We start from the raw sequence: 15,785 nt of genomic DNA, 5'->3' as shown, positions 1-15,785 counted from the left end.
TAGTCGTCTCCCGAGAGAACATTTTTGGTACATTTGAAATGTAACTGAAACCAAATATACCCGTAATCCACTATCGGTTACAAATTACAATTCTCAGGAATCCAGCCTCGGGTGCAACATCGACCACAACATATCTGGAGCCAAATACATCATAAAAACTTTTAGATTCCCACACATAGCACAGGTTGGAGAAAAATACAAAATAAAAATAAAATAAACGAGAATGAAAGAAAAAAAAGACGCACTTGAACAATGGTCGGGTGGTCGCCGGTGAGCCTTCCCTTCTGATTTTGTCTTGAAAAAAAATAAAATGTGAACAGAGATGAGAAGGACGGTCGTTGCCGGAGTGGTCGTCGGCGTCGACGCCGAGGATAGAAAAAGAGGAGGAGGTGGAAGGTTACAGGAACAGAAAGGACTTCGGATCCCCTGTATACAAAGGAGGAGATATTCTTCGTATATGACTGTGATAAACGTGGGAAGAATTCTCGTGGGCAGAAGATCCAGACTCAACAGGAAGGTCGAGAGGAGAGGGAACGGAGGGCACGCGGTATTTTGGAGTAACTGGACAAGCTAACGGACGTCCCGTTAGGTCCGCACCAACTGAAAGCGAGAAGCGTGTGAGAGAACACGTGGCGAGGGCTTATTGTGTGGGACGTTTTTGGGGCGCCATTTCGTGGGGCGCAGATTTGTGACACACTTTTGTATCCACTACAAGTAAGGTATTATTACAATTAAAAAAGAGGAAGAAAAATAAAATATTCTACCGCTAAAACCGTAAAAGGTTTACTGTTTGGTTACTCAACGTTTCCAACTTTTTCCCAAACCAAAGGCAAACCCCCCAAAAAACCCCAAACCCCTAGGCGCAGGCGGACAAGAAAAATGCTGCCACAATGTCGCCACATTCGCGTGCGCAAAGTGCATTTGTCCACGTGTCAAAAAGGGGTCATTATCGGCGGGTTCCCAAAAATCACAGTTACTGAAAAATAGCAGTACAAACTACAAAACCCGCGTTAGGAAGGATTTCTGGTAAGGTGGCGGGCGGAGGAAGTGCACGGTGTGCACCGAAGGTTTATTATTGGTGGTTTTATTAATTAAATTAATATTTTGGTTGTTATAAATATACAGCCTTCTGTTTTTCTTTGCTTTGCTTTTTATCGGTATTCGGTACGGTTGCGGGCGTCAAACCAATCTCTCCTCCTTTTCTTTGGCAATCAATTTATCCAATTTCCATTCGATTTCATCCTCTTTCTTCTGCTGCCTTTTTCTCTCGATCGTTTCCAGCCGTCCGATTGATCGACCGGCCGGCGCTAACGTGTAATTTACATTAAAGGTATGCGTTTCCGGCGAAACTTTTTTTCCTATTGGCCGTTGATCACTGTAACGTACATGGTTTATGCTTTACTTGTCATGGATCGTTAGAATTTATGTATATTCTGTTATTGGAATTATTACTCTAATTTCCATTGTTCTGTAAATTTTTAGTATTTCTACAATTTTCGTTGTTTCTTGTATGCGATCGGCGGCTTTTGATGTCTGTAGAACGAAAGTCCCTTGCATAGTCACGCAGTCTGGTTTCTGGAAGTTATTTTCATCCTCAGGCCTGGAGGAGTTTACCTTTTTGGTTGATTATCAAGGGATTTATCTGGCCGTATTATTTTTTTCCAAGTATCAATTTAAGAGTTCTCAATCTCGGTTTCTGGGTGGGGAATTTACCCAATGATTGAACACGATGAACGTTTTTTAGATGATTTCCAAAGTTTCAAAATACGCAAAAGAAGAAAGAATCCGGAAGCTTGGTTGCTATTGTTTTCTTTGACAATTTAGACTGGTCGAGTTTTGCATGGTCTTAAACGTTATCCACCAAAGGTCCTGTTTTCTCTTTCAGCATCGTCCTTCTCGTTATAAGACACTTAAATGTAATGTGTATTTAGAATGGAAATTGAAGTACGGATTGCCCTTCGAAGATCACATAATTACAAAAAGAACAGTGTTTCTTGGGTTGGGTGGGGCTGGGGTATTAGCTACATTCATATGGATCATATCCGATTCTTTGATAATTATATAATTTCTTCTCAGCTCAGTTGCTCGATGTTGTCTTCCAATCTCTTGCTTTAAATCTTGCTACCCGTCCAGTACTTCCATATATCTATCTTGTTTTTTTTTGTGTGAATATTCAGTGCTTCTATTGTTTGACACTTGCACACATACAAAAAGGGGAAGAACCGAAAGTATAAAGAAGAAATGATCTGATTAATCTCTTAGAGCATGAGAGGGAGGACATGCGCAAATATGATTTCTAATGTCAACCAGTGTCAAAACTAAAACAACTTACTCTGTTTCTATTCTAAAATTATACTATTAGACTGATCTGTCTTGTCTTTATTCTACTCCTGATCCATTTCTGAAAATAACTTATAAAAGGTGTGGGAACATAGTGAAGGATACAGTTCAAGTCTGAGAGTTTGATAGGGTTCATGTGGTCTAAGCACAGTACTTTTTGGATGCCATCTTTTGCATTCTTTCAGGTACTCTGTATTTTTGTGGAAAAACAAACAATTTCACCATAAATTTCTCAGTTTGTCAATTGGTAGACAGGTTTGTTCTAATGACATGTTCTTAAACTCTTTATTTTGCTGTGTTAAGTTTGTTACATTACTACATTACTATCAAGATCCACCCAAAAGATAATCTTGAAGCATATGAATATTCTCATTATTGTCCTTATCCTTTATTAGGTATAGTTGTTTTCAATGAATTTGCAGGTTTATGGCAACAATGATTTATATATTGCTTGGGCACAGCCTTCTTTTAGCTTATTTGTTCTGACTATGGTGATTTGGAAGTGCTTAGTTGTAGACTGGAATAATGCCTGTTTGTGCAGGTAAAGAAGGATTGGTATAACATTGAACCTCTTCTCTTTTTTCTCTGTTTCCATCTATCTCCTCAATCCTGCCTTCTCTGCCATCCCTCTCCCCAAAGAAAAAAAATGGCATACTCCTCTCATGGTCAGAATATCCAGAATTTTTTTGTTGTTTTAAAGAATACTCTCTTGGAATTTATTTATTAGTAGCCTGATTGGATGTAGTGTTTCCCTATCAGCTTGAATTTTATTAGCTTTGTCTTCACTAGCTACTCCAAATCTAATCCTTTCTATTTGCAATATATTTTACCTTCTGTTCTGGAACAGATGAAGGCTCAATTCTATTGGCATGAATCTATTCTGACTCCCAAATGCTTGTTTCATCTTAAGTGGGAGATACTTTATGACCTATCAATAGGTTATTCTTTATTTAAAGAATAGCTTGGTTGATTGCTCTCTTATTTGCATCGCAGCTGAGGTTAACATAGGGTTCAGGCACTCTGCTGACGACCTCCATCAAATGACAATAATTATTTGCTTGCCTATGATCCTCATCTTCTCATATTTTTTTTTGGTGATGAGGATTCTCAAAGCTGTACTTGGCTAGGAGAATGTGAACAATAGAGATCATTCAAGTTGCCATTACAGTTCACTGAATGATCTCATTATACCTTGTTCACATGGACTGTTATTCCTGCCATATAGTACTGCTCAACAGAGGTATTGCTAAGTTGTGGATCTTCTTAATTGACATTTCATCTGCACATCATTGTGAAGAGTATGTTTGCAATGATGCAAGATATTAGTATGCTGGTAATACCAAGGAGCCTATGTAACATTTTTGGATCTTTTCTATGGTATGCCATGAGGTCAACTACTTATTTATCTAGGGCCCTAGCATGAAATTGTTTGTGGTTAGTGGTGGTTTTTTTTTTTAATTGGGGCTGACAGTTGCAGGGAATCCTCTGGTTTTTCTAATTTCATGTTGTTGTACAAGTGTCTTCTGAAACAAATATGTATTACAGAGCTCAGTTGCCAGCATGGACCCCAGAAATGCTAGAGTTGCTCATAAAAGGATATGATTTTTAAAGTCCTATCTCCCCACCTGAAAAAAATGAAAGAAAAGAAAGAGAGAAGTAAATAGATAAAAAAGGTATAAAGATGTTGTCTGATCTTCTGGATGGTGAATTGATGGGTGCCTGATTTCTCATGTAACTATTATGTGTGCCATTGTTGGATTCAGAATGAGCAAGTTGGGTGTACATGGTCTATTCAACTGAAACACCTTATTCTCATTTGGTTGGACTAAATGATTGTAAGTTCTAGGTAATTTTTTGGAGGAATTTGGTTTTAGAAAAATGTCCAAGTTGGAGCAGGTTTATAAACAATATCATCTTCACATTGCGGTTGTTTGACTTACGGTATATAGACATACTTTGTAGAGTGTGCTGATGAGACTATTGATGGATTAATTAAAGAGACTGCCTGCTTGTGCAGGAAATCACACTTATATCTTTTGAGCAAAGAAAAGAGAAAAAAAATTGAGTTGGTAGCCTTCTGGGAATTTATCTTCTTGTAGCTAGGATCTCATATTTGGTGCTAAAATATTTATCTGCTCATAATTGCAAATTTATTTATTTATTTTTTTGCCTTGTACGACTTACATGAAAAACAGGCCTTCCAGACATCTACAAGTAGAACTCATTCCAAGGCAAGTAATCTTGGTAAATAGACAGAACCATCCTCAACGGATTTATGTAGGCTTGCTATTTAGTAGTAACTTGTAATAGCTATCTAACTCTTTGTAATCTTTGATAAGATATTGGTAATAAGATCTACACCATCTGGGTTAAGGTTAGCATCACTGAGCTCATCTTGCATAGTTTTGAGTGTAAGACCTTCAGATTTGGGTTTATATTTTAATTTTTATTAGCCAAAAATTGGCAAATCTACTATATAATGTTCCATCCTTCCTTCCTTCCCCCTCTCTGTCCCCTTTTTAATGGATCTAAGTTTTACAAAGATGAATGGTGAATATCTTCATAATAATTAAGTGTTCCATTAGTCCTCTTTTACCAGTTATTATTTGTGGTTATTTGAATGAGTAAGCTGCAGGATTTTATTGATGCCTAGCATCATCATAATAGCACATTGATGGCTTATTAACACTTGAGAATGTGGAGAAATTTTGGTGAACAACTGTTGTTTTCTGGCTTGTAGCCATTGCCTTGGTTTTTTTTTTTTTGTAAGTTTTGATTTCAGTTGGCTTTTATCTTGATTGTCACTGATCATTTAAAGATCATCCCTTCTAGGCTGCACAGGAAATCAAAATGAGATAAGTAACAAAAGCTAACGCAATTGCACATGAGGTTGGAAGGAGATGAGTGAAAGTGGAGTAGGAGCATAATCACCCTTTCATGTTCACTTCGCTGACTCAATCTTGTTTTTCTAAATATTCACAAAACGACAAATATAATGGAACATTGTTGAAGAATTTGGATCCTTGGGGGATGAGAACGTAGTTTGTTCTTCCAGCACAATACCTTGAGTTCAAGTGAAGGTGGTCAATGGATGGTCATGTTTTGCGGTGGCTATACTCATTCTGTTTCTTTTCTTTTCTTTTTTTAATTGATAATGGTGGCCCTACTTGTTAGTATGTAGGAATGTTCTATTGTTCTTTCCTACTTAAAGTGCGAATGGAATGGAAGAAGATTCATTGGCCAAACTTGTGTACATAGATACTACATACAGGGATTTTTCTTCCCTAGCCTTTTTGTACAATATTTATTTGTTTTAAATAAAGTCTCATAATGAAGATGAAGAAGTAAACAAGAACATACAACTTGCATATATTTCTTATATATTTTGAGTAGCACTTATGATATCTTCATGAACTTACTGACAAGTACTGTGATATCTCCATAAACAAATGAACTTTCTGGACAGTCATTTCCAGTTATGCAAGTAGGAACAGACAACGAGTGGAGAATGATGTTCCACATTAATTGTTATCTTAATTTCAGTAAGAGGAACAGATCTGTATCAAGTCAAAGTTCGTCCTTGCAAAACTATTTTATTCAGTACATAATAATTATAGTTTTTCATTTACTGCCATATTCCCATTAACCTATAGTGTTCTTTGACTTGAAGACTTAAAATACCAAAGTTAAATAAATTAATCTAAAGTTAGGAACTGTCTTAATGGCAAATTTTATCAGATGAAAGCCTGCCATGTTATACAATAACACTAGTTAACGTAGATGCTAAATGATGTTGTAGTAACAGAAACAGAATACCATGAAATTTACCTGGTAATCTTTATTCCTATATCTATGTCTTGAATCCTGGTTCAGTTGAAAGATCCTTGTAGAATTAGAGATGGTACTTAACTGAAACAACAGAAACTCTGCCACTAAATGAAGAACATTGACGTGTGTTAAAGAGCATAATATATTAAATGGAACTTTTAACATGGCCAAATATCACATGCCAAACATGGCATGTTCCTTATCAAGAAAACAAAGAGTAGTACAAGATGCAAAATGAGAGAAATGGGACAACATTAGAAGGGCATGATCTTATCATTTGTACAAAACAATCCTATAAACTTCTTGGTTGCTAATAGATCCAACTAAAGTTGCCAAACTAGGCATGAAAGGAAACATGGTTTTAAAGGGGAAGGTTCTCTGAAAGGAGTCCAATGTTACAGTTGCTTTCAACCACAGTGCTTTCTGCAAGTACTAATGCTTTGGGCTTGTAAAAACAGAAAATTCCAATTGAACCTTAAAGTACATGGGGATTGTTTTCTTTGTGCCTGGAACAAGCTTTTGATTCCAAAGGACCAGGTTGACTGTTGTGGATTCATGGATGAAAAACTTGATTATGTCTTTGCTCGAGGGGTCTGCTTTACTTGGAAGTGGGTAACTCATGCTGCCACTCTTTTATCTACATCAGGAAATTATTACTACCTGCACTTTTGAAGTCCTTACAATCCACACCGGGAGCAAATAAGATGATAGGAAGGAATATATTAACTTTTTCTTTAGTATCCTTTTATTACCTTTCTCCTAAATTTCTGTTGTTAGTGAGATACACAAGCCTAAAGTATTTTAAGGGACAACTACAAACAGTTTGGCAAGCTTAAAATTCAAAGCTAAACCTTTATCTGCACATCATAGAGTATGAGAATGTCAAGCTTTATCTTCTTGTATATTTTTAGAATTGGAAGGATTTGTTTTCCTTAAGGGTCATAGTTGTATGGATGATCCAAGTGGCAATGCCATTAGAAAGGGATACACTTATTTCCACAGTTAGATCTGCATTGAGGATTTTAGAGCCAATTGAACTTATCCCATGACCATTTATCCTTTTTGTTTTTAGTTTATGAAGAGAGGTGGAAAGTTACCGAGTAGTAAGAGGTTTTTGTTAGAGGTCATGTTGAGCTTTAGAGGAATTTTGGGTTATAAGGTGGAGGGTGGAGGTTTCCCAATCAAGTATTTGGCAATGCCTTTGTGTTCATGCTAGGGGCCACTTGAGCAACTGGACTGGAACTTTATTTAGGCAGGAGGTGGTGAAAGAAGGGGGCACCTATTCGACATACAGTCCATTTACCTTGCCAAATATGCTCCAGCGCCAAGGCATATGCACCAATATCATACCATACACTATCAATGTGTAATTGTGGGTTTAACAGTACTTGAACTTAGCACAGCACAGTCAGATTATCTGGATTGAAATTTAATTAGACAAAGAGGATAAAAAACATCTATCTTTATTACAGGGAAAGGTTCAATCAGAGTTAAAGCATCTTACGTGTTACAGCCATTTGTTTGTCTTAGTCACATCTTTTCCTCAAAGGAGTTCCTTCAAGAATCCAAGAAGTTAATTGTTTTGTCATTGATTTCCTTACCCTTCCTAGGTTTAGGTGGGTTAGAATATGCAGGTTCAGGGATGATGATGATGGTGATGATAATAGCTTTCCTGCTTCATGTGTTTCCTCTCTGAAGTGTTTCACCAAAGTTCTTGTAGAAGCTTTATAATGGGCATATTTGCTTGTAAGGTAAGTAGTATTGGTATGGTGCTCTCTCCCTCCCCCCTTTCTCTCTCTCTCTCTCTCTCTCTCTGTATTCTGTCTATTGGTCAGTTGTTTGTTCTATCTATTTTTTCTTTTGGTCCTTTTATACCTTTGGAAAGCTTTTCTCAAAAATTTGTGCATTGAAAGCACCAGCTTTTTTGGGAATACTGTGGTTCATTAAGTTGTCTAAACCATTTTGCTTGCCACTAAGTTTTCCTTAGTAACTTTATAAGGACCTAACCATCTTTCTTTGAAGCCTATCTTAGCTTTTCATATAGGACAAATGTTTGGTTAATTAGTTTTCATTATTTTCACTGTTAACAGGAACTTTTCTTTGGCTACAGTTAGTTACTTGCCCATCTACAGGATAGCCAAATTTGGTAGATGACTTGTTTAACCCTTCACCGCTACAGCCTTCGACTGAATAATGGATGGTGTTGCAAGCACCTCAATTTGGCAACGGAATCAAGGATCTCCATTCCTGAAAGTCCTTTTTATCCATCGAGATGAATTATTTGTGCACAGCTGCAATTTGAAGGCTCTAACCTTTGTATTGGGATGCAGACTGTAGAAATTTCAGGAGACTGCTACATGATTTCCTGATTCATCTTATCTCTCTCCCTGTTCTATGAAATTCATTATTACAAATCAGAACACAGCCATGCTACTCCAATGAATTGAGGCTGTGTTGAGACTGGGATTTTCTTTTGTGCCTCTCCAGTATTTTCTGAGGATGGTAGGGTCCTTAGAACTAGTATTTATAGATTCAGGGTGTTGAATATTGAACATGCAAAGAGCATTTGTGGCATCAAAGGTCCAGGCATACCCATGATTTCCCATTGTTGTGGTCATGCTGCTTTAATGTGATGGATCACCTTATTTGCTGCAAATTTTCATTTGAGGGCCTGTGTTTTCATTTACAGTGTGGTGGGTCGACTACTTGGATGAAAGCATTTCCATGCTTTCAGACATTTCTGCCAAGGCTTATATTGCTTTCTTGGCATTGGGAGTTCTCTCAACTTTAGCTGAAGTAAGTGGCAAAAATAGAGGGGCAGGACAGCAAATGAGCCCACTGTATAAGATGTATGTTTTGTGGGATGAGCCCTTGTGCTAACTTGCTCTCTGGTTCTCCTTCAGGAGGGCTATTCCCTAATGAAAACTGAAATGATACTGTCTGGACATTCATGATCATGCCTGTAGTTCATAATGCATAGTAGACAAGTTGATGCTTGAAAGCAGATTATGCTTTTCACATAATATGGATAAAGCATGGGTTTCAGAAAGCACTAATTTGGATTTAGTGCATGTTGTATATTGCCAATGAGAGAAGAGTGTGATTAATTGGCAAGGTGGAGATAACTCATTTCGGAGAATGCTACTGAAGATCATAATAGGGAGAGGAAAAGATGGATGTTACATGATTGTTGGGACTGATATCTGCTACAAAGAACGACTGTTACTAAGAAGATGGAGGAGAATTAGTGTCTTTGGATCAAGGCTTTTATTGCTGATCAATATATGAATTTGATTACCATAACTTATATGTTGAACAGTGGATTCATTGGCTAGCATCAGAACCCTAAGCTGGGACTTGGGGGGATAAAAATATTCACTGGAAGATGAAATCAGGAGAGAGTATTGACAACTTCTCTATTGGGCTGTTTCATGAACACTATATGCCTTTAAAGCTTCATTGTGCTGCTCAAGTTTTCACATCTGATCCCTCTATTAGTGTTTCAAGAATGTCCCTGGACTTTGCCATTATGGTCAATGTCAAACAATTCCATGAAGCTTCTAACAGGAAGCTAATCATCTTTTTGGTTGTTAGCCATGAACACCCTCCTTTATTATGAGGGAGCTTATCCTCAAATTGTAAGCATCTGTATGATTATTCTGGGTAGGGTACTTCAAGCACTGTATATGAGTTACACTTGTACACATTTTGGCTTTATGGGTTATCTTTAAAGGACCTGTGTCTAGAGATACAATCTTTATCTGTTGACAAAACTCTTGGTAGTTATTTTTTTCTTAATATGATCTTTTCATGGTAAACAGGTGTTTTGGTTATCTACAAATGGATGTCATTATGAAGTCAGTTATTTTATGGATATACATAATATTTCCTTTCAGTGTAATATATGCAATTGATACTTGTATCAAGATTCCCAGTTACCATTGTGTCCATCCCTAATTAGACTATTTGACAAGGCATTAGCTATGTGGCGTGCCTTGTTTGATGTTTATCTTAATTATTTATCCTAATTTGTTGCAATGACAGAGGGTGCTGATTCATATCAGCATGCTCTTCTTTTGAAGTACTAGAGCTTAATAATGCCATCCTTACAGCCCCAGTTTTAGTCATTTTGTTTTTTTCATATGTTAATTGTAAGGTTAAGATTACTAGCTTATTTACCAAGGGTACTGTCATGCAGTGCATTAACAAAATAACTAACCACTTTGGTTCAATTTTTCAAGAGAAAAAATTTAAAGGCTGCAACCCTGAAGCCCAGCCAATGACATTTTTGGAATCACCATCACCTTCAACCAATAAAAGCCTAGCACATATAGCTTTTGCAGCTCTTAAATCCAAAAGGAGAGCCCTGATTTCAGACTCTGATTTCAGTCTCACCAATAGACCCACAGTAAACCCAAAGAATGCCACCATTAGCTTCTGAGACAAGGCCTCCAGTCCCAGAAGCCCCATGACTACCTACTCTGATTTTGCAACTTCCATCAAATTTCAAAGAGAAGAGGAAGGGGGGGGGGGGGCGCTTGATTCTGGGCAGAGAGGTGGGTGCTCTGTTCCAGAAGAGAAGAACTTTACCAAAGTTTCTGTTCAACTAATCAAAAGAGGTGCCTCTGAACTGATTGCAGTAAGAAGCCAAGAACACACGGTATGCAGGACATGGTTTTTTAAGGCTTCCCACGGGGAGTGTTTATTTTCAAAAATTCCTTTGTATCACTCTTCCCATAAGCACCACAGATCAGCATGCAAAACAGAGCTCCAAAAAAGATTATCTTTTTTTCCCAACTTACATTTTGGCGAATGCGAAAAATGATCAGTTACCTTAGTTGGGGGAACCCAATAAGGTATATATTTCTTGAGTCAAATGATGGATGTAGATATGCGAATGCCTATTAAGATATAGGATCAAGGGAACAGTGAAAGTTGGCTTCACAAACGTTTAAAGCACTTACCATCATTGTTATCTCATCCAAAGGCTGTGATTCATTATCCCATTTTTTCCAGCCTAACGTGTGCTTTGTTTGCAAAACAAAGACTATGAACTAAATTTTAGTATCATTCTTTTCTTGCATAATTGTAGTCTATATCAGTTTATGAGATTGCATCTATATCTCAAATTTAGAACATATCTTCTTTTTAATCAACTAGACAGCCACCTAGGCACTGACTAGTCATTGCATCGACCAGAGAGGCCAAAACAATGCAGTCTATTGCTTCACCACAGTGATCACACTGGGTATTATGACCCAAGAAAAAAAAAGATACACAGAGTATTTGGTAACTGCAAGTTAACATGTTCATTAAGTTAATACAGGGTATAGTTGCTGGTTACCCATATCCTCTGCAACTACATTGGATAGGCATGCTACTTTAAACATGATTAGTGATGAGTTTGATCCAATTTTCTCATCCTACAATAAGTACCTTCATTCCTATAAAGTATGGTTATGGAAATCAGCATTGTTCTTTTATTGATTGGTAAGATTCAAGTTTTATTAATCAAGTGGTCCAACCACAGTAACCTAATGGTGCCCCACCAAGCCTTGGGGAAAAGGCCCCAAACCACAGTAGCCACACAGAACTGACCACAATTGATCCAACCAAACCCAAGAGTGTTGCAGGATACCAGCAGATGTGATGCAGTGAACCTTTCTCTATTTGGGTCACTGACATAGACTGTTTTAAGTGTAAATATTTTTCTGATTCTGCAATGAATTTGGTTGATTATTTGGGTTTTAAAATCAGATAGCTGTCTGGTGGACTTTTCTGATTATAGTGGAGATGGACCTGAAATATTTACTTAAAATGTGACAGGAATAATATATATGTGGTTAATGCAACAATAGATTAATAGCAATTTGGAGAAAAGTTTCTTGTGTACGAAATCTTTCATGTTTTCAAGTATTTATTTAAGTTTCATTGTACTTTTTCCCTTCTGTGCAGGTTCTCTTTTGCTCTTTTTCTCTTTTTCTCTTTTGACTTCAGAGCTGATCCGTAAAGAAACATTGTTATGGGGCATAGACACATATACGGTACATCGCAAACTTTTGAGATGGACCACGACCAGAACTGGAATCATATGCACATTGAACAGCCTTATATCCACCTGGGTACCATAGCTTTAAACCCTTGTTATGTGCATTCAATTATTAATCTTCCTGTAGTTGGGTTTGTAAGACAAAATCTATGGACTACACATTAAGATGCTTACATCTATAAGGGAATATTCAGAATATGTGGTACATGTGGGACTTGGAACCTGCCTTTGATGGTTCACCTGGGAGATTAAAACCCACGTGCATTACATTTAATAACCATCTCCTACACTTGGTCTGTAGATTTGCTTTGTCATGGTTAACATATTCTCAAGTCTGTATTGCAGGAAGGGCCAGTGCTTCAGAAAATGGATCTTATGCTTTTCCAGTGGAGAATTTGCCAACAGGAGTAGCAAATTTTACATCTCATTTGAATTCATCTCTGAGATCAAATGAGTATTCTTCCTCAAGTCTCAGCATGGAAACACTTCATCGACCAGCTATTTCAGGCCCCTCTTATGATCCTTTCCCGCATCCCTCAGTTGCTGGAAGTGTCTGTCCAATTCCACAGAATTATCCTCATCACGCATCTTCTTCTGGGTATTACAGGCATGCAACTCATGGAATAGAACCCGGTACTCTTAGTCCTAATATGGGCAATGGAAGGGGGTCATGCAAAAGGAAAAGCCCAGCTATTTCTATAGCCTGTGAGAGAGATGGTAGCAGACACTATGGTTCTGGAAGTTCCTCTGGTCTTTCTATTTCATCTGGCCTACAGCAAGAGAAGCCAAATTTACTTGCTCAACATTTACCCCGGGAACCTGTTGGCATAACCTCGTACAGAAGCAGCAATCTGTCAATTGCAAGTGAAGGCTCTCAAAGGAATGTGAGAAGCCGATCTGCACTTAACTTGGAAGCCAACATAGCGAGGACACATTTATCAAGTAACACTTCTCACTATCCCCATTCTACAGCTTGTCTGGTAGACCATTCTGGGACGATGGACCTCACTGGTTTTAGTTCTAGTGCTGGTGCAACCAATTGGGAGTGGAACAACCTTCCTGTCTGTCCTACTGCTCATGGAAGGATTGTGTCTTCAGGTTAGTTAGAGAACGTATTTCCTTTTAGTATTCATATCTGTTTTGCGTTTCTGAGACTTTTTAATGAAATTTACAGATACCAGTGGCTTAGGTCATGATGTGAACCAGTTCCTTGGAAGCCATACAACTAATGGTCCTATAGAGCTTGGTAGGTATCACCGCGATTCCATTTTGAGCCGAAATTCTGTTGTTCCTCCTCAAAGTCTTCATGGTACAATTACTCAAGCTGCAAGAGGTCGCAGAGGCTATTCTCAAAGGGCAATGCCTACTTACAGTGCTGGTTCAAGCTACCCACGCTTGGGATATGCCACAGCTTCAGAGGACAGTCTACAATTGACTCCAGAAACCTACAGTGCTAGACATTCAAGACCACCATCTACCGTGGGTTGGCGTAACACTGATAGGAATGGGAGGTCAAGGATATCTCATGAGAGATTACGGTCACTTTCTGATGATGGTGATGCCCATGATAGAATGGTATCTGAGGTATGTGATAGAACTACTTTTGTGATGCATTGCTGATAAATTCTAGCTCAGACATTAAACCCCAGTATACATTGCATGTATAGAGGCAGAAACCCTGCTTTTCATGGCCCCACTCTGGAAAATTCTCAGCCGTAATACAGATTTTGATGGGATGATCCATTTAGTAATTTTCTCTACTGTGATATTTTTAGGAGCAGCTACCTAATCTCTCTCTCTCTCTCTCTGATCTCACTGGTCCACAACTTTGTAGATGAAAATGACTTGTTCGACCCTTATAATGCTATCAGGCAATTAGAAGATTCTTGGTTCCATGCCAGTAATTGTTTAATCACAAGTGATTGTCATTTCTTGGCAGGGTCTTATGATGGTGGGTCGATCAACCTTGTATGGTTCCAGAAATTTGTTTGATCAGCATAGGGAGATGAGGTTGGACATAGACAATATGACTTACGAGGTTATTATAATTTTCTCCATCACATGTTTTGAACTAATTTGCTGGTTCGTATAATTTAACTCATTTTAAAAGACTTTCGGCTTGGAGCAGGAACTACTTGCTTTAGGGGAGAGAATTGGGAATGTGAGCACAGGCTTGTCTCAAGACATGATTTCCAAGTGTTTGATAGAGATGATATATTGTTCTTCTGATGAGAACCAGGATGAAGGAACATGTGTAATCTGTCTGGTAAATTTGATTAAAATTTCAACTAGGATCACTAGAATCCTTTCTAATTCCAATTAGAATTTAGAAATCAGTTTGAATTGCTGATCGGATTTGTAACTTACCTATTCTGGATATTAATTTGACAGGAAGAGTATAAGAACAAGGAAGAGGTTGGAACACTGAAGAATTGCAGACATGATTACCATGTGAGCTGCATCAAGAAATGGTTGTCGATAAAGAATGTCTGTCCCATCTGTAAGGCACCTGCACTACCGGATAACTTGAAGGAGAAATGACTCGTTTACCTGCATATCTGTTCAATTGTAAATATGTTTGGACTGGAAAAGAGTTTTCCAAGGGATAAAAAACATTCTTTTAGGCAAAATTTGTACAGGAGATTCTCAATTTCGATGAAAGATTGTTAGTGCATTACCATGGTAGCCAGTTTTTTTTTTTTTTTATTTTGTTGTCTATTTTCCTTTTCCATGAGTTTCCTCCCTCTCGGTTGTGTTGGTGGTCATGTATATAAACAAAAATACAGGTTGCTTTCTAGGAAGGATGATAACTTTTTAGGATATAATCTTTTTCTTGCCTTCAGGAAATATTGGAATGAGTGAGGAAAGATCTTGGATGAGATGTTGGGTAAAATCCTTAAACGTACGCCAAGGTTTCAGTTTCACTAATGACTCCTGAGTTTTCTAAATCGACTTAAAACATGCTGTTTGCATGTGAAGTTACATGATCCGTTTGAACCAATCTTCTCGAATACGTATAAATACAAATTTGTACAGTGCACAACCTTGTATATTGTTTTTATAGACTTGTGATGATACGCAATCCGACCGGTCTTAGCTGTCAACGACCTTGCCTCTGAACTGAGAAGCAGGGAACCTGAAACGGAGAAGATGAGGAAGCTCCGGGGGGAACCCGGTGTAAAGGCTCCAAAGTTCAAGTTAGAATCCTTCAAAGGCAAGATAAAACCAGATAGCGCAAAATTTGCATACCTCTTCTTGGGGGGGGGGGGGGTGGAGAGCCTTTTATAACCACCTCGCGCACTCACTCCTAGACTTCTGTCAGGTCGGGAATGATTACTTCCGTACTTCTGCCAGTTCGGGCGTCATTGCCTCTGCTGGGGCAGAACCGTCACTGCTCTTTTTGTCGGAGCCGTCTCTGTAATTGGAGATGGCGGTGGCAGGTGGCTGTTGAAGTGCGGCCATCAAGCGTCAGATCCCAAGTTAGTCAGGTGTGCCGCCCCTGGATACGGACTCCTTCGGTGTCATGTACGGTGTGGTTTGTCTAGTTCAATGCTCTGGAGGCGAAGTG

General features: G+C 38.3%; 1 protein-coding gene across 21 annotated transcripts; it reads left to right on the top strand.

Moving 5' to 3' along the window:
• The first annotated feature begins 1,144 nt into the window (after positions 1-1,144).
• LOC104594819 (uncharacterized) lies at positions 1,145-14,894 on the top strand. Of its 21 annotated transcripts, XM_088897435.1 has the most exons (10): positions 1,164-1,330; positions 2,422-6,905; positions 7,779-7,919; positions 8,259-9,831; positions 12,124-12,290; positions 12,563-13,315; positions 13,392-13,801; positions 14,157-14,255; positions 14,346-14,483; positions 14,609-14,894. In XM_088897435.1, exons 5-10 carry the CDS (start codon positions 12,191-12,193, stop codon positions 14,756-14,758), a joined length of 1,650 nt encoding a protein of 549 aa, XP_088753561.1. In that variant the 5' UTR covers positions 1,164-1,330; positions 2,422-6,905; positions 7,779-7,919; positions 8,259-9,831; positions 12,124-12,190; the 3' UTR covers positions 14,759-14,894. The 21 variants fall into 21 exon arrangements, with proteins under 21 accessions (XP_010253621.1, XP_088753559.1, XP_019052842.1 ...); XM_088897433.1 differs by having other exon boundaries at positions 1,152-1,330; positions 2,526-7,919; positions 8,279-9,831; XM_019197297.2 differs by having other exon boundaries at positions 1,152-1,330; positions 2,526-7,919.
• The last annotated feature ends 891 nt before the right edge of the window (positions 14,895-15,785 follow it).

This window comes from Nelumbo nucifera, chromosome 2, assembly GCF_055504915.1.
Source record: "Nelumbo nucifera cultivar China Antique chromosome 2, China Antique-T2T, whole genome shotgun sequence".
Taxonomy (NCBI): domain Eukaryota; kingdom Viridiplantae; phylum Streptophyta; class Magnoliopsida; order Proteales; family Nelumbonaceae; genus Nelumbo; species Nelumbo nucifera.
Note: the sequence above shows the minus strand (reverse complement) of the source record. Positions and strands in the feature narration are given on the sequence as shown.